Below are 18,804 nucleotides of genomic sequence, written 5' to 3'. Positions count from 1 at the left end.
ATGTATCACGATTGAAGACATGGTTCACACTGTGTAATGAATGGTGGCAGATTATGTATTATTAAAGTACTTTTTTTAATGCAGTGAATTGCTCCATACCAGCCATATCTCATAATTTATTGAGGCAAGTACTTATGAAGGAAATTTAAGGGTGATATCATTTAGCAGCTATGGAGAGCAGTGCGACATTCAGGAGAAAATAAAGGAGTGGATCTAGTTTATTACTAAGATTAAAGTTGTTTTTAGTGTCGTAGGTTGGTTGGTCCCAGGATATTGGAGAGACTTCTGTTGGCAAAAGAGACATGCTTTCAAGCTTTACAGAGCTCTTCTTCAGGTCTCAGGCCCTGAATGTTGTCAATCCCCAGAAGAGTGATGGGCTTTTGAGCTGTATTGGTGAAACCCAATCAAAACACCCCCCAAATTTCCCAAAAAGTATGTGCTAGTTTGCAGCTCCACAACATCTATTTTCAACCTGGCCCACAGTTTACAATTTATGTAGAGTTAAATAAGTTCTGTCATAAATAACACTGGATGTTCATGTGATTTATGCATACTGATAACTTAAGTTTGTTTTCATACTTCTTTAGAAAGGTTATATCAGTTTCCCAAAAATCCATGTATTTTTTAGTGTGTGGGGTGGGTTGGGGCATATAAAAGTATAGAATAGTTTTCAGATCATCTGGCTTTTTTGTAATTAATATCAAATATTCTTTCAACATCTAATAATCTTCTGTGCATTAATATATTACAGTTGGCATCCTAGCAATTTAGAAGCTACATCAGGGTCACATAGTGAAAAATTCTTGGTTATACGGGTTTTTGAGGTATTTAGCTCATGGACTTGACCATACAATTTAGTTACATTATACACCTTATTACCATCTTATTTAGTTTCCTATACAACTTTGTATTTCAAACTGTTCATGGCTTACTTTCTGCTGCTATCCTTATGAAACAGTATATAGTTGAACAGTAAGTAAAAGCGATGCCACTTTTCAGTACCGAATGCTTTTCCTGAGTGCTATGTTGACTGCCTGCTATTTATAAAAGATGTTAATCTTGTAAAAAACAACTATGCGCTTTATTAACTGAGGGCTGCTGGGAATTTATTTTTGTCTAAAGGGAGTGTTCTATCTGTAGTCAGTCTTCTGATAGTTCATAAAAGCTTTGTTTAACTTAACCTGTGCTTTTCTAAATTTGTCATATGTTCTTACAAAGTGCAGCCACTGGATGGAGGACTCCACTAACTGGTTAAATAAGTTTCCTTTAGTGTCAAGTTTCCTGTTGGAAACTTTTTTGTTTATGGTGTCAAATGTAAAAACAGAAGTGTTGCCATCATCGCATACAAAAGAGCTGCAAGACTGGCAAATCCTTTCTCATTGCTAAATGCTCTTGTGTAAGAACTTTTTTCCAGAAATGGTCCTGGAGTTTGAATAGTCCCAAAGTTTAAAGGTACTTAGATTTGGGTTCCAAAATTAAAATCCAGAGTTGAGGTCTAGATTTTGGATCACCCCTAAAGTTCAGTGTTTGAGACCAACTCTAGTTTTTCTCTTTTTCTGTTAGTGGATAGTCCAGTGTCCATCTGGTTCCTGCCTCTTTTGTTATATTGTAACCCATGCACCTTTTGGGTGCGGTGTTCTTTCCCTTCTAGTCAGGAGTAAAAGTAACTTAAGGGACTTACCAGTATGCAGGGCCGCCGGGGTCCTGAGCAAGGTAGGGGCAGGGCCTCAACCAGAAGGAACGGGGCCTCAGGCAGAAGGGGCAGGTCTGGGGCCACACTCCCCCAGCCAGCCCTTCAGCATGGCCTGGCAGTGATTAAAGGGCTCAGGGCTCCCAGCCACCTCTGCTTCCCCGGGGCTCCAGCAGTGATTTAAAGGGCCCAGGGCTCTGGCTGCTGGTGCGGTAGTGGCTGGAGCCCCAGGCCCTTTAAATTGCCACTGGAGCCCCAGGGCTCCTGGCTGCTGCCAGTACTGTCGGCTGTGTACCAGCTTTTACCGGTACACCAGACTGGATCAGCTTAATTTCACCTCTGCCTCTAGGGGGGGAATGGTGGGGAGAGGGAGGGAGAGAGAGAGAAATTCACACTGTTGTAGGCACCTATTTAATCTGCCTTCATGTACTAAGGCTCACTCCCTGTTGGAACACAGGATTTGTCAAATGAGCTCATACAATCAATTAATCTAATCTAACATCTTGGTCCTGGCAATGGCCAGTACCTGATGCTTTAGAGGAAAGTGAAACACCCGCTTGAGCCACTGTTCAACTGTTTAATCTTGTACATGGTGGAAGAGGGAGGGCAAATGTGGCTCAATTGAGATACACACCAAAACATCTGGAGGCTATCCAGAGCAGCTGAAATTCTGAGACTTTCTAATTATTGGGCCTAATTCTGACCTCAGTTGTACATGAGTAAATCCACAGTAACTCTACAGAAATCAGATACAAGATGGAGTCACTCGGGATTTACTCAAGTACAACTGAAGTCAGAATTAGGCCTATATGGTTTCTAGCAATTATGTAGAGACAAACTTCGAAAGGCCAAGGCCCAAGATGAGATCAAACTAGCTAGGGACATAAAGAGTAACAAGAAAACATTCTACAAGTACATTAGAAGCAAAAGGAAGACCAAGGACAGAGTAGGTTTGTTACTCGATGAGGGGGGAAAGACAATAATAGAAAATGTGGAAATGCCAGAGGTGCTTAATGACTTGTTTGTTTCGTTTTTCACCAAGAAGGTTGGTGGTGATTGGATGTCTAACATAGTGAATGCCCGTAAAAATGAGGTAGGATCAGAGTCTAAAACAGGGAAAGAACAAGTCAAAAATTACTTAGACAAGTATATCCTTTTCTCAGTTGTAAATGTGTTGCCTTTCAATTTCATTCACCTGTTCTTGAATTAATGAATGAGATTAGACAAAAGCACATATTGAGGGGACAAGGCTTGAGGATTGCATATATTGATGAAAACATATTAGGGATTTAGAATGGCAGAGCAGTACTAAATGCAGTGGTTTCCACTCCTCTTTCTCCCTCCTCCCCATAAAACCCAACCCTATCACAGAATTTGTGTGGGTGGATCCTTGTGCCCTAGGGAATCTATTAACGTCAATGGTGCCTCTACAGGTTCATGAGCCAGCTTGGGTAGCTGGAATTGTAAGATCAAGGCCATGGATTGTAAACTTTTTGAGACAAACTATATCTTTTTGCATATTGTACAGTGTCTAGCACAATCAGGACCTGCATGGGCCATCCCAGTGATATAATAAATAATCTCATCATCATCCTACCATTGAGGAGACAATGCTTTCAGGAAAAGCATAACAGTAGTGTGCCCTGTCACAATCCTGGAGTGAGACAGTCTATGACAAAGGATAGGAGACCAGAGAAGAAGGTAATGAATAAGAAAATCACAGCTATCTTTTATTTTTTCCTCCCTAACTTGTTATACAAGACTTCATGTCACATTTTCACATGCTTGTGAGGATCTTGGAAGTGATACTATTTAGTTGTGTTTGTAGGGCTAATGGATTACTTCTTTTTTACTTCAAGGGAAGGGATATACATAGATATATATTTTATAACAGACGGTTGTATCCTTGGTTAAGGAAGCAGTGTGTGAATGGGTGAGAATTAAGCTCTTTTTCACTATCTGTTTTTAAACCCAGTAAACTATCTTCCAGGTCTGCAACACTATGAAATAATCTGTTCTACTTGAAAACAGAAGACAGTAAAGAATAACATTAAACAAGACTTTATCTTTTATTTACCTCCACCTGATAAACCCTGAATGGCTCTGCTCCCTGACTTTGATTGTTTTGTCCTCAGATTTCCTGCTAAGAGTTTACAAAACACTACTACTGAACAGGAAGATAAGAAGCACACCTATTTGTTTAATAACATCAAGGGGGAAAAAACTGCTGGCTCATCCATTTTGTTGTTAAGTTGCTCAAAAGGATCAAAATACCAATTAACTTGCTGGCTTAGAAAATCTTTGATATCCTCAGATTTACTGACATTTTGAAACTCTTGTTCTTAATAGCTTTTTGATTATGAACAAAGAAGTGCCAATCTCTTTAGCATTTGACCTGTTTTCTCAAATATTTTTTTGTCTTCAACTACTTCAGCGCCTAAAAACACTTGACTAATCAGAGCTGCTAGTTAAGGAAGCCTGCTTTCTCTTCTACCTATACAAAAAATTAGCAAAGCTTAAACAAATTAGGTAGGGGAAATGGAAATTGTTTTAAGAGAAGTGGGAAGGTGTGGACTGAAGACAGGGCTGGAGCAAGAAACTCCTGGCCTATATTCTGAGCTCAAATACTGAGTGCCTTATGGTGTTGGGCAAATCAACTATCTCTTGACCCTTATTTTCCCTATTTAGATTCTCTTCACTAGGAAATTACATCAAGTTAGCCCACAAACCTAAGGACCCTTTGACAAGATGTTAAACATGACTTGCACCTGTCTGCACTGATGGCAAATCTGCAATTGGCATTGTGTTAGACTTACCATGGCTTTTCAAGGTTGTGCTCTAACTCTGTAAATTTATACTGATAATACTAGCCCTGTTCTCCATTCAATTTACAGCTACATTTCAAGGGAGGTAATCCTGATGGACTCAGGTGTAAATGAGAGAAGAATCAAGCCCACTAATTCTCCCTCACCTCTCTTCACAAGTGCTTTGAGGATTAATTAATGTTCATAAAACACTACAAAGATGAAGGGCCTTGGTATAACCCCAGTGAAATCAATGGAATTACACCAATGTAAAACTGGTATAATGAGTGAAGAATTAGACTCAAAAAGTAGAGTGCTTTCAGTGAACAGAGAACTCTTCCTACCTGAAAAATCTGTTTCTTGTTTTATTTTCTTGCTCTCTTCCTTCACAATCTATTTTCCTATTGTATATTCATTAAGGGTATGGCTACACTACGCAGCTTTTAGCAACCTGGCTGTGCCGCTACAGCCGTGCCATGAAAAGCCGCACAGCGTAGATGCTGTTTGTCTGCAGAGAAAGCTCTCCTGCCGACAAAAAGCTTCCACCCCCCCCACAAGCAGCAGCAGAGAGCAGCAGTAGGAGAGCGCTCCTGCTGACAAAGTGCTGTTCTCATCGGCGCTTTTCAGCCAACGAAGTGCCAGTGTAGACATACTCTTAGCATAACAAGTCATTAAAAATTTAGCTCCTATTAGTTAGTGATTGTTCATGAATGGATCCTGATTTTCTTTGATTGGATTCATTATTCATGAATATTCTCTGTATTGTCTGGATGAGCAATTTTCAGACTATGAGTTATTTGTGAAGTGTTTGCTTTAGCTATTCACAACTAACGTTGTCACCTGGTACTGGTTCTGATCTCTGACTAGATGACAAATATTTTAAACAGGAGAATAATGAATAGCAAATAATTCACAGATTCAGAGATTTTTAAAGCTAGAAGGGACCATTAGGACCATTTAGTCTGGCTCCTGCATAACACAGACCATGGAATTTCACCCAGTGATTCCTGCAATAAGCCCAGAACTTCTGTGTGTTAAAATTCATGATGCTTCTAGGAGACACAAACATTTTCACAAATATCCAGAGGCTGTCAGAATGCTCACAAGTCGCAGGGTTTTCCTAGCTATAACTATAACTACACCATTATAGTTAAACCGATATAATTATAACGCCCCATATGGACAGTCTTATTCCAGAATAGGCTCTCATTCCTGAACGAGTGGCTTTTTCAGTGTAGCTTAAACCCCTTCCAAAGTGACATAAACTAAGCCAAAAAAGCAAGGGCAGCTTTAGCTTTTTTGCCGCCCCAAGCACGGCAGGCAGGCTGCCTTCGGCGGCTTGCCTGCGGGAGGTCCGCCAGTCCCGCGGATTCGGCGTACCCAACGCCGAATTACCACCAAATCCGCGGGACCGGCGGACCTCCCACAGGCAAGCTGCTGAAGGCTGCCTGACTGCCACCCTCGCAGGGACCGGCAGGGCGCCCTCCGTGGCTTGCCACCCCAGGCACGTGCTTGGAGCGCTGGTGCCTGGAGCCGCCGCTGCAAAAAGGTGCTCTTCTACAGGATTAAGAGTGTCTACATGGGGATTTACATTGTTATATCAATTTAAATTCAAACTTTAACTCAGACTGCTATAACTTTCATATGTAGAAAAACACACAGCAAATCAAACAATGTTTTTAGTCACAAAAACATTTATAAATAATTTTTTACATTCATCTAGCTCAGTGGTTCTCAAACTTTTGTACTGGTGAGCCCTTTCACATAGCAAGCCTCTGAGTGCGAGCCTCCCAATAAATTAAAAACACTTTTTAATATATTTAACACCATTATAAATGCTGGAGGCAAAGCGGGGTTTGGGGTGGTGGCTGACAGCTCGTGACCCCCCATGTAATAACCTCACGACCCCCGAGAGGTCCCAAACCCCAGTTTGAGAACCCCTGATCTAGCTGAATGAGCAATATCCACAAAGCCACTACAATGTTGTCATGTGGCAGAAATCACCAATGGCGAAAAACATCTGATAGGGTGTGGTTAGCTTTTTGCCACTATTTGATTAGTGCTGTGCAGACAGCCTGAGACAGAGTCCTTGTCTACACTACAAAGTTTTGCTGGCAAAAATTATGCTTTTACTAAAGCGCTTTAATTAAAACCGCTGTTGCATGTCCATACTAGGTCTTTGTGTCAGCAGAGTGCATCCATACTAACAGCTCTTGCATAGACACAGAGAGCAGTGCACTGTGGTAGCTATCTCACTCTGCAACTGGCAGCAGGGTGCTTTGGGAAGGGTTTGCAATGCCCCATGGAGCAGGTACAGTGTCACATGATGCAGGTTTCTCAATCCCATCCTTCCAGGGGCATCCTAGTAGATTGTCAGCCCCCTTTTCAGCTGAAGTGTGTGGGGGGAAGGAGAGGAGAGTGGTGTGTCTGGGGCAGGGGAGGCAGCAGGCTGCCCGACCTATCCAGAGGCAGGGGGAGTGGATACCCCCCACATCAGCCCCCAGCTCTGCTTGGCACAGCAGTCTCTCCCAAAGCAGTCCGCTCTGCCTGCCTGCGGTTCTGTGTTTCCCTCTGAGTTCTCCCACAGCCTCCTCAGCTGCCTGGAGCAGCATCCTAAGCAGCTCTGTGAGCCCTCCATGCTGAGGAATGTCAAAGCAGCACAGACGACCCTCACACACTCCCTGCAGCAGCAGCAGCAGCAGTCTGCCTGCTGCTGTGTTCCTAGTGCAGGGCAGAACAGGAGCATTCCACGCTAATGATTTGCTCTCTGTCCCTCAAAGGGAGCAGCAGGCTCAGCTGTCAGATACTTGGAGCTTTGTAAGGGGAGGGGCGCATTCCAGCAGAGATCAAAACAGTGAGCAAAGTGGTCATGGCAGGCATTGTGGGATACTGGTGGAAGCCAGTTCTGTCGACAAAACAAAACAAACAGTGTGTCTACACTGACGCTTTATTGCTTTAACTTTGCTGCAAAAAGCTTTATGCCTCTCATTGAGGTGGTTTTCTTTTGCTGCCAAAAATAGCTCTGTAGTGTGTACACCTCCCGTTTTGTCGGCAAAAGGCAGCTTTTGCCAACAAAACTTTGTAGTGTAGACAAGACTGAACACTCTGCTCTGAGAGATTTTGTATAAAGGTTTGTGTTAGTTCCATCTCTAACCATGTCTTTTTATAATGGTCAAAGGTGATTAATTTCTCTGTACTTGTAATACAAGTGTTCATTTACACATGTCACAGGGACACATGATGGGGACATTTTTTCATATAGAGCTTTAAGAGCTTGATTCTGGTCTCACACTGGTTTTATACCAGTGTAGCTTCATTGACCTCAGCAGGGTTATGCCGGTTTTCAGTGTTGCAACTGGGAGCAGAATCAGGCCCTAGGTGTACAAGCCAACATTTACTGAATCTTCTGCAACAAAACACACAGTGTGTCGAAGAACTCTCAGTCTACTGAATGGAGTCTTAAAGAGAGAATCATGTTACAAAAAGAGACCTGTTTTACCTTTTCACAAACTCTTCAAAGAGGATGCGGTGAGAATAACCTTGTTGACGTATCTTGACAGTTTCTAGAATTCCTGTGTACCGTAGCTGTACTAGAACTCTTTCTTGGGAAAATTTCAGTGCCTCTCGGTCATCATTTGGTTTAATGCAGCGGACAAAGTGAGGTTGTCCAACCACCATTTTGGATAAAAGATCCATCAGAGAATACTAGCAATGAAAGCAAAAAAACCATACAATTGACAAGAGACCCCAATACAATTATTTTAAAGAAGCAATAAATATCCATAACTATTTGTACATGCCTGAAGATATCACATAGAAAGGTTGAGAAATTATTTGTTTTTCTAAGAAAATGTTTTGATTAATTTTTTTTCATTTTCATTCAAGTTTCTTTGACTTTTTTCATTTTTACCTAAGCGTCAAACATCCAAAAACCAATCCCAACCCTGAGTTTTCAGATGCCACAAACAAAGAAAAACTAAATTATTTTCGCAATTATTGGAAACTGAAATTTTTTAGTTGTTTGAGGAACACACTAAAAATGTTGATGAAAATTGATTTTTGGTGCAAATTTCCATTTAGACATTTTCTGTTGAAAAATTCAATTTTTACAAATTTTTGACGAATTCTAACATCCATCATCGTTGGCCAAGCAATATAACAAAGAACATACCAAATTTTATTAGAATGACAAATATATATAAGTAATTAAAATATCTGCTACTCATGGGTACTTCTATACCATGGGTACTGTTATAATCTGGCTGAGTACCCCATTGTCTGGTCACCAATCTGTCGCAAGTGGATCCAATCACTGAATCCCATGCTAATCCAAGCCAGCTTGATCTGTATAGAGTCTAGTCACTGTTTCTAGTTCTGGGTCTACACGGCACATTCCCAGGATCAAACCTCTTGTTTGACAACCTTCTTTAGGATTTAGTTCCTGCACTCAGCTGGTCTAGACCTCAAAATCAGTGTCTCAGACCTCCTGAACACCACCCTCCCAGTATGCTTCCCCAGAGTTCCATCTAGGCCAGGGATGGGCAAACCTTTTGGCCCGAGGGCCACATCTGAGTATGGAAATTGTATGGCAGGCCATGAATGCTCATGAAATTGGGGCTTGGGGTGAGGGAGAGGGTGAGGGCTCCGGCTGGGGGTGTGGGCTCTGGGGTGGGGCTGGGCATGAGAGGTTGGAGATGCAGGAGGGTGCTCTGGGCTGGGACCAAGCAGTTTGGAGGGCAGGAGGGGGATCAGGGCTGGGTCAGGGGGTGGAGTGTAGGAGGGGGATCGGGGTGCAGACTCTGGGCAGCGCTTACCTCAAGCAGCTCCCGGCAGCAGCGGCATTCCACAGTTCCTTGCCAATGGGAGCTATGGAGGCGGTGCTTGGGTCAGGGGCAGCGTGCAGAGCAGCCTGGCCACGCCTCCATGTAGGAGCCGTAGAGGGGACATGCTGCTGCTTGTGGGAGCCACGCAGAGCAAGACAAGCCCTCGACACTGCTCCCCAGCTGGAGCACCAGAGTAGGGCAAGCCCCTGACCCTGCTCCCCAGCAGGAGCTCGAGGGCCAGATTAAAATGTCTGAAGAGCCGGATGCGGCCCCCGGACCGTAGTTTGCCCACCCCTGATCTAGGCTGTGGCCAGTCTGGGCTTTTAGTTCAACCAATTCAGGGACAATATAGCAGGCCAACAAGGAACACAGGCTTAGCAAAGGAACTTCTTAACCACAGAAACTTTACCCTTAAAACATCTGAGAGTTACAGATGTTTGAAGACAGAAGTCCTGAGGTGCATCCTCCCCTGACCTGATCTCACCCCTTCTGTGAGTATGAGGCCTGTCAGTGGTGCAGGTTAGGCATTCACTCCTGCTCTCATCCTCCTGCAAGTCGTTCCTACATGTGATGAGGGTCAGCCCTTCCCTGCACAGAGCAACATCTTGCTCTTAAATAGGGTCTCTGTTTCTATGTCATGTGCTGACAGCTTCAGCCCTTGCCCACCGTGCTTGCCCTGCCCCCACCTTCACTGCCCCCACACCCTCAAGTCTCCGTATAGAAAAAATATTGTTTTAAGGTGTGAGGCAACAGTTGAGAGATGATCAAAAGTTGAATGGCCCCAGTTTGCAGTCTTGATGGATTCTCAGTGATAGTTCTTCCTTCCTGGGCAGGGCAGCTGTCTGTAAAGCATTATGTTAGGCTGCCCTCAGGCAAGTTGAGCCACAGTTCAATACATAATACAAAATGGAGTTCACCACCCAGTGTCATGTAATTTCGGGACTTTCAAACTACAGAAGCAGTGCTTTTGGAAAGGGCAATTTCATACCAATATTTCATACCAATTCCAATACTGATGCGCCATCTTGGCCCCCATTCACAAGGCACTTGATCATGTATCTAATTTTAACTGAGAGTTCCAGGGACTGCAATAAATATAGTCCCAGCAGCTACTCACATGTTTAAAATTACACTCACATACTTAAAATACCTTGCCAAATCAGGCCCCAATAAAGAAAATCTTTAGAGAGTTTGACATGCTCAGACTTACATACCCCAGGATACCTAGACAAGGTCTGAACCTATTATTGTGCTTGAAGTAAAAGTAACTAATAGTCTGGAGGTAAATCAATTATAATGATTTCTTTACTATGAAGCTTAATCCAAACTATACAATCAAGAGCTGGCAGAACACTGGAAAATATTTTTGGTTTTCAAAAATACCATATGCAACTTAATAAGATTCCTGCCTCCTCATTAGTCATTATTTGAAAACATTCCTGTGAATGGATGTTATTCAGAGGTGAAAGTAAACCGGTCCAGTCCGGTATGGCGTACCGGCAAGAGACGGTACATAGCCGACTGTACCGGAAGGGGGCAGCTTCCCCAGGCCAGCAATTTAAAAAGGCCCTGGCCCTTTAAATCACGGCCAGAGCCCCAGGGTAGTGGTGGCAGCTGGGAGCCCCAGGGCTCCGGTGGCAATTTAAAGGGCGTGGGGCTCCCAGCAGCAGCTGGAGCCCCTGGCCCTTTAAATCACCACCGGAGCCCCTCTGCTGGAACCCTGAGGTAGCGGCAGCAGCAAGACCCCCAGGCTCTTTAAATCATTGCCAGAGCCCTGGGACTCCTGGCCACTGCCAATACCGATACCTTTGGGCTCTAGTGGTGATTTAAAGGGCCCAGGGCTCCCAGCCACTGCTACTGCAGCCGGCGCCCTGGGCTCTTTAAATCACTGCTGGAGACCCAGGGTAGCGGCTGCAATTTAAAGGGCCCGAGGATTTAAAGGCCCCGCTCCTTCTGCCTGAAGCTCCTCCCCTTCTGGTTGAGGGTCCCACCCCCCTTTTTTCAGGACTCTGGTCCTGCATATCGGTAAGTACCTTAAGTTACTTTCACCCCGATGTTACTTAATTAATGTTGAAGAAACATCTGCCCTGTATGCAAATACTATATTTACATGCGAACAAGTGTATTTGTGAATGAACATTATTGGCATTTGGCTGTGAGCAAGAAGACAGTTAATTATGTTCCTGCTTTAAAGTTGTAGTCAGCCATTCAGGGAGCAGAAACAATAACATATTACTTAGATAAACAATCACTCGTTCTAACAGTGAATAGTTGAATTGAACAGTTTCCAAACAACCCATAGGAAACAGTTTTTCCAAATCATCCAGCAAACAGTTTTGAACAACAAAGACTTCACTGAAATCAGGATCAGTTTGCAAAATATTTGTGAACACTATAAAGAGCAAAATCCTTGGGTACTGCCAGAATCCAAGGTGGCATAAAGCTTCCACTAGAATTGCCCTGATCCTGGTGCTGTGCTATACACTTCTTCCACTATATGCTGAGTTTTAGTAGCTTGGGAGCTGCTCTAGGCTACGCTGGCCTACAATGACCACATGAAACCAAAAAAACCCCCAGAATCAGCATATCTTAGGAGTGTTCTGACCTGACTCCCTTTTAATAACCACCCCACCATTTCTGTACCAATCTGATTGTGATAAATTCACCTGCACAGCCTATGTTAACTCAATCACAGAATTATTACAGACAGATTGACTACCTCTATCTTCTGTAATGGTGCTTGCAAAAATGGATTGACTTTACTTATTTATTAACAGACATATGGCCAGTATTTTTAAAAAGTAGCTCACTTGCACAAGCAAAGATGCAAAGACAATTGGGTATTTGCAATTATAATATTTGTATGCACAAATACAACTGCACACTCAGTTTTGTGTGCTCAAACGGGCCTTAATTCTTGGGCCACAGTGTTTTAGAGGGAGAATATTCAACTGCAGCTTGTTATGAAATCATAGACTGCAAGTCACTGTCTAGGCCCTAGATCCTAGTACCAGTAGATTTTTGGCCAGTTCTGAGAAGCACCATGGTCAAGTGACAAGAAAGAGCAAGAAAAAGAGTCGGAGTTCCATAAGCCTAGGGAGGCATCATAGTGGACGAGGGATACTCTCTTATCCACCACTCTCACTTAGCCGCACAAATGCTAGATTAATCATCCGTTCATGTAATCAAAATGCATTTTGTAAAGTTTACATTTTATACCCTAAAATAAGAAGCCACGGTTTGCCTCTTCATGTTGGTTGTTTCCTCTGGATGTCGCATCATCTCCATTGTGTCAATCTGGAAATATAAACTCAGACATCAGTGCTGTTTTACAGACCTTCTTGGATCCCAAATCTGAGAGCAAAGTACAATGTTTATCAAGATCATTCTTTAGTGTATATATACACATTATCAATAGTTCATTAGAGACCTATATTTACACAGGGCCAGTTCCCTAAGAGGTGCCGAACACTCAATTCTTACTGACTTCAGTAGGAATTGTGGGTACTCTGCAGCTCTCAGGACTTGGCCTGCAGAATTTCAGTCTTGTTAATCCATTTGTCAGCACTGTCCTTCACAACAGAGAAGAGCCCAGACAATAATCTTTTATCCCCATCCCTCTTTGAGCATTGTCCGCTTTGATGCAATGGAACTTGGATCTGATTCACCATGGTTTGGATTTGGGTTTTGCAAACCCAAATCTTCTGATCTGAACCACTCAAACATTAATAATTCAGGTAAAATGGAACCCAGATCCAGACAACTCCTCGTTTGGGTTGTACAAAACTAAAATCTGATACATGTAGCATTGCAGAAACAAAACCTGATGTCTTCTGCCCTTCTTTGTCCTGAGAGAATATAAAACAGTGACCATCTGAAGGATGTGCAAGCTACTTATTCTCCACTGGGTATCATTGGCACCTCTCAAGTGAGCACTACACTACAGTATAGAAATAAAGTACCAAATTACTAAAGTAGTGAGTAGAAAGCAGAGAAAACACTGGGAATCCATTCAGCAAATTTACTAAGAATTTGTGGCTCTCTTATGTTTCCAATAATTACTTAAAGTTGGTTTAAAAACAATTTTAAAAAAACCCAAACACTAACGATTTTGAACATCTTGAAAGAAGGAAAGAAAGATTAGTTCAATAGGTTCTTTGGTTCCAAGCTATGTATTGAAGCATTTTATTATTTTTTGTTACTGTTTTATTATTTTTACCCCTTATTGCTATAGTTCCACTCCAAGATTTCGACTCATATACTCATTCCTGACAGTGAAATGCGGGCTGAAGTGCCATCCTTTAAAAACAAAGGTCCTTTCTTCCCAAATCTGCTGACTGTCTATACAGATATTAAAGATCTCCTAGCACTTAATGAAACATATGGTATAAGCTCAGTGTACCAGCCAGCATTACTTCTTTCACTAATTTTTTTCTTATTTTCAAAGTTGTTTATGAGGTATAACAGACCACATCACAGCTGCCATGTTTGCCTTTGTATTACCAATATCCAATCTGTTACCTTGTAATGTGCTTTGAGACAGCTCATGTCTGAAAGGTTCTACATACAAAATCCACATAGGTATCACTCTTCTCTTCTATAAACTAAAATGCCAAGATTAGAATTTCAGTGAAATACAGTTTAACAACCTATTTTTCCCTAACCACAGCCAAGGACTCATGCCTATAAGTAGAACTACAGGGTATAAATAGCAATGACCAGGCAATTAGAACATAAGAACATAAGAACGGCCATACCGGGTCAGACCAAAGGTCCATCTAGCCCAGTATCCTGTCTACCGTCAGTGGCCAATGCCAGGTGCCCCAGAGGGAGTGGACCTAACAGGTAATGATCAAGTGATCTCTTTCCTGCCATCCATCTCCATCCTCTGACAAACAAAGGCTAGGGACACCATTCCTTACCCATCCTGGCTAACAGCCATTAATGGACTTAACCTCCATGAATTTATCCAGTTCTCTTTTAAACGTTGTTATAGTCCTAACCTTCACACAACCTCCTCAGGTAAGGAGTTCCACAAGTTGACTGTGCGCTGCGTGAAGAAGAACTTCCTTGTATTTGTTTTAAACCTGCTGCCTATTAAATTGCTAATTTTCAATGGACCCCATAAAGTACGGGTGACATCTCTCTGACCCCAATATTGATTACTCCTGTCTGATAGCTGGGTCTTGTCTCAACCCCCTTTCCTAAGCAACAAACTGTACTTCATCTATATCTTCCTGCCAGAACAAGGACTCCCTCCAATCCTGTTAATCCAGCCTTTTACTAAATCATCACAGATTGCTAAATATGTCTCACAGAGTCAGGGTCTCAGTTTTGGATTCTTTGGATGGTAACACAGCTTTTGGTCCATGGAGCAGTCACTAAAATACATTTACCTTGAAAACTAATTTTAAAAAGAGTTCCCTCCCAAACCACTGGGAAGGAAAAAAATAGGAAGAAAAAAATCTGACTGTTTTTAACACTTCCTGTAAATAAAATGAAATGGTGATGAAGGTCAGGAAGTAAACTGTAAAACAGCTGCCCTGTTTTTGCAATGCACAGAAAAATCACCACTGTCAGTTAATTAAATAGTATGTCGGAGATAATGAGGGCACAGATCACAGAAGTATTTGCCTACCCACTGTTGGGATTGCTATTACAGTAAACGCTTTGTTATCTGACATGTTGGGGAAATGGGAGGTTCCAGTTAGTCAAAAATTCTGGTTAACTAAGAGTTATACTGACCAATGGAGGGAGGGAGTTTGGGTGCAGGAGGGGGCTCAGGGCTGGGACACAGGACGGGGTGCAGGGCACAGGCTCTGGGAGGTAGTTTGGGTGCCCAAGGAGGCTCGGGACAGGGGATTGGGGAGCAGAAGGGTTTTGGGGTGCCAGATCCAGGGGGTGCTCACCTCGGATGGCTCCTAGCAAGGAGTTACTGCCTAGAAGCAGCAGGGATATGTCGCCCCTTGCTGGGAGCTACCCAAGGTGAGCGCTGCCCAGATCTGGACTCTTTGCAACTCTATCGAAGATTTGTATTGGGAGATATCAGAAATGCTGGTTTCTAGAGCGTTCTGGTTGGTAAAGTGCCAGATAACACTGCTTTTACTGTAATTACCCTCTGTGACTGTTCAGATGCCCAGCAATTCTATAAAAAGACCAGGAGTACTTGTGGCACCTTAAGGACTAAGTACTCCTGTTCTTTTTGCGGATACAGACTAACACGGCTGCTACTCTGAAACCAGCAATTCTATGTCTCACCCAGCTGAACCACCATTGCTCAAAATACCACCTTCTTGGCATTTCAGCATAGAACACAAAGTTAATTTTAGAGGGTAGATATGGATAGCAAGTATATTGTTCCTCGCACGTCTCAATTATACTGTCAATACAGCTGTTCTTATGAAAATCCAACCAGAATTTGTGAATGAAAATAACCAGGGTTACCAATCACAGGCAGATTGTGTTGCTCTATTACAGCTCAACAAAATTACGCAAAACAACCAACACACGGCTTGCATGGAGCATTAACATTTTAGTGCTAACTTGCTCTGTGGCAGTTTACCATCTGCTCTGAACAGGTGGCATTTGTATAAACTATGAATATTTGAACCAAATAATGCTGGTGTCAGCACAGGGGCTACACTTACTGGACTTTGCTTCGCTGATCATTTCCAAAGCTTAAGACCACTCTTTTTAACTCTAAAAATAGTTGCAGAAAGATTATTGTTCTCAATAAAGTAAAAAACGGTTACTTACCTTTGTAACTGTTGTTCTTCGAGATGTGTTGCTCATATCCATTCCATGTAGGTGTGTGCGCGCCGCGTGCACGTTCGTCGGAGACTTTTACCCTAGCAACTCAGTGGGTCAGCTGGGCGCCCCCTGGAGTGGCGCCACCATGGCGCCGGATATATACACCAGCCGACCCACCCACTCCTCAGTTCCTTCTTGCCGGCTACTCCGACAGTGGGGAAGGAGGGTGGGTTTGGAATGGATATGAGCAACACATCTCGAAGAACAACAGTTACAAAGGTAAGTAACCGTTTTTTCTTCTTCGAGTGATTGCTCATATCCATTCCATGTAGGTGATTCCCAAGCCTTACGTAGGCGGTGGGGTCGGAGTGAGATGTTGCAGAATGCAAACTGCTGAGCCAAAGGCTGCATCATCTCTGGACAGTTAGACCAAAGAGGCAAAGGTCCGGATAGAGGACCAGGTAGTAGCATGACATAGCCCCTGGAAGGGTATGTGAGTCGGAAAGGCAGCAGAAGAAGCCTGAGCTCTGGTGAAACGAGCAGTAAGGTGGCTAGACGGAACATGGGCCAAGTCACAGGAGGTGCGAATGCATGACATCATCCAAGATGAAAAGCTTTGGGAGGAGACAGGTAGGCCGTTCATCCGGTCTGCCAATACAACGGAGAGTTGGGGGCGTACAAAAAGGCTTGTCCGCTTGACATAAAAAGCGAGCACCCTATGGACGTCTAGGGAGGGCAAATGTGCTCCCGTCGCAATGAATGGGGCTTCGGAAAGAAGACCAGAAGGAAGATATCCCGGATGATATGAAAGGTCAACAGCACATTAGGGAGGAAGGCCGGACGTGGTCACAACCGCTCCTCGTCCTTACGCAACATAGTGTACCGTGGGTCCACTGTGAGAGCCTGAAGCTCGGAGACTTGTCTAGCCGGTGCAAAGGCTACAAGGAAAAACTGTCTCTCAGGACAGGAATCTCAGCGAGCATGTTGTCAGTGGGTCGAATGGAGCAGGCATAAGTCTGCTTATAACCAGGTTGAAGACCCAGGAGTTGGTGGGCGGCGAACCTGTGGGCATAAATGCCCCAAGCCCTTGAGGGACCTAGAAACCACAGAGTGTGAGAATATGAAGCGGCCACTCTCCCCTGGGAGGAAGGTAGAGACGGCTGCCAAGTGCACCCTTAATGATGAACTGCGCCAGGCGCTGCTGTTTGAAGATCATAGGCAATCCAAGAGGAAATGGATCGGAACCTCTGTGGGGGAAACCTTGTGTTTCGTAGCAGCAAAAGAAAAACTGCCAGTTGGGTAGATACGTTAACCGAGTGGAAGGCTTCCTACCACCCAGGAGAATCGTGTAGAACCGAGGCAGGACAATGTAACTCGGATCGGTTTAGGCCCGCAGCAGGTATGCGGAGATGTGCAGGGATTGCAGGTCTAGGTGGTAAAGTTAGCCGTGACCCAGCGTTATGAGGTCTGGGCAAAGATGCAGAGGAATTGGTTGGCTACCAACCTGTTGTACCAGTGGTGCCTGGACCACACTGGAGCGATCATGATCAGATGCGCTCTGTCCCTGCGGAGTGTTTGCAGGACCTTGCGAACTAGCGGGAGCGGTGGGAAAGTGGACAGCAGACGGCTCGTCCACGGCATCAGAAAGCAGCCAAGATTGAGCCTGGGGAGAGGCCTTGGCATGAGCAGAACTTCTCCCTTGTTCCGTTCCCGCGAGAGTGAAGTTCCGGAAACGTAATGTATAACATCCGGAGGAATCAACCACTTGTGAGACCGGAAGGAACTGCTGGGGCGATCTGCCAGAGTGTTCCGGACCCTTAGGAGAAAAGACGCTACCAGGTCCGTCAATTGAGCTGTGCAGGAGTGTCGGAGCTAGATAGCTCCCTGCAAAGAGAGGAGGACCGTGCTCCTCCGTGCTTGTTTATGCAACGGGTGTCCGTTGTGGTGTTTGTGAACACCAAGACACAAAAGCCTTGTAGGCGGTGCTGACGCGCCTGGTACACAAGGCAGGCTGCTCTGAACTCCCGGACATTGACGTGCAAGGGCAGCTGTTGAGCCAACCAAAGGTCTGGAGTGGGAAACTGACCCAAGTTAGCACCGCAGTCTAGAGAGGGGGGCGTCCATCCTGAGGGACACCGAGGGTGAGGAGGATGGAACAGTACCCCTGCACACATCAGGGAGGGTGTCGACCCCTAGTCGAGGGAGCCTAGGACGCTCGGGGGGATCGAGGCGACCATGACCATGCTGTCTGTGGCCGGGTGGTACACTGACGTGAGTCATGATAGAGTGTACAGAGGCGAAGCCTGGCATGTTCGGTTATGCACGTGCAGGCAGGCATGTGGCCCAGAAAACCTAGGCAAGTTCAAGCCAAAGTTGCCGGGAAGGTCCATAGACCTTGTACAATGGTTACCATCGCGTGAACGCAAGGTGTAGGTAAGCAGGCTGTGCGACACTGAAGTCCAGGGTGGCCTCAGTTAAGTCTATTCCCTGAGTGGGAATCCGGGTGGATTTCACCATGTGGATTCTCAGGCCTAAACGCAGGAATAGGACCTCGTCGCCGCCCACACGAGTGGTAACTTGGGCCTCAGTGGCCCCTGGAATGATCCAATCGTCCAGATACGGAGAACGTGTATCCGACGGTGGCGGAGTGGGCGGCGACTACAGCCAGACCCTGTGAATACACAGGGGGCTGTAGAGAGGCCGACCGGGAGGACCGTAAACTGGAAATGACGGTTGG

General features: G+C 44.4%; 1 protein-coding gene across 1 annotated transcript in view; it reads right to left on the bottom strand.

Moving 5' to 3' along the window:
- MYO3B (myosin IIIB) overlaps positions 1 to 18,804 on the bottom strand; it is a 298,690-nt gene that overhangs the window by 116,718 nt on the left and 163,168 nt on the right. The window contains exons 24-25 of the mRNA XM_045033165.1: positions 12,537 to 12,614; positions 7,994 to 8,199 (exon numbers count right to left, since the gene is read on the bottom strand). Coding sequence (XP_044889100.1) covers positions 7,994 to 8,199; positions 12,537 to 12,614 — 284 coding nt within the window. The remainder of the gene's footprint in view (positions 1 to 7,993; positions 8,200 to 12,536; positions 12,615 to 18,804) is intronic.

This window comes from Mauremys mutica, chromosome 10 (genome assembly GCF_020497125.1).
Source record: "Mauremys mutica isolate MM-2020 ecotype Southern chromosome 10, ASM2049712v1, whole genome shotgun sequence".
Lineage (NCBI taxonomy): Eukaryota > Metazoa > Chordata > Testudines > Geoemydidae > Mauremys > Mauremys mutica.
The sequence above is the reverse complement of the archived record's forward strand: the minus strand, read 5'-3'. Positions and strand labels throughout refer to the sequence as shown.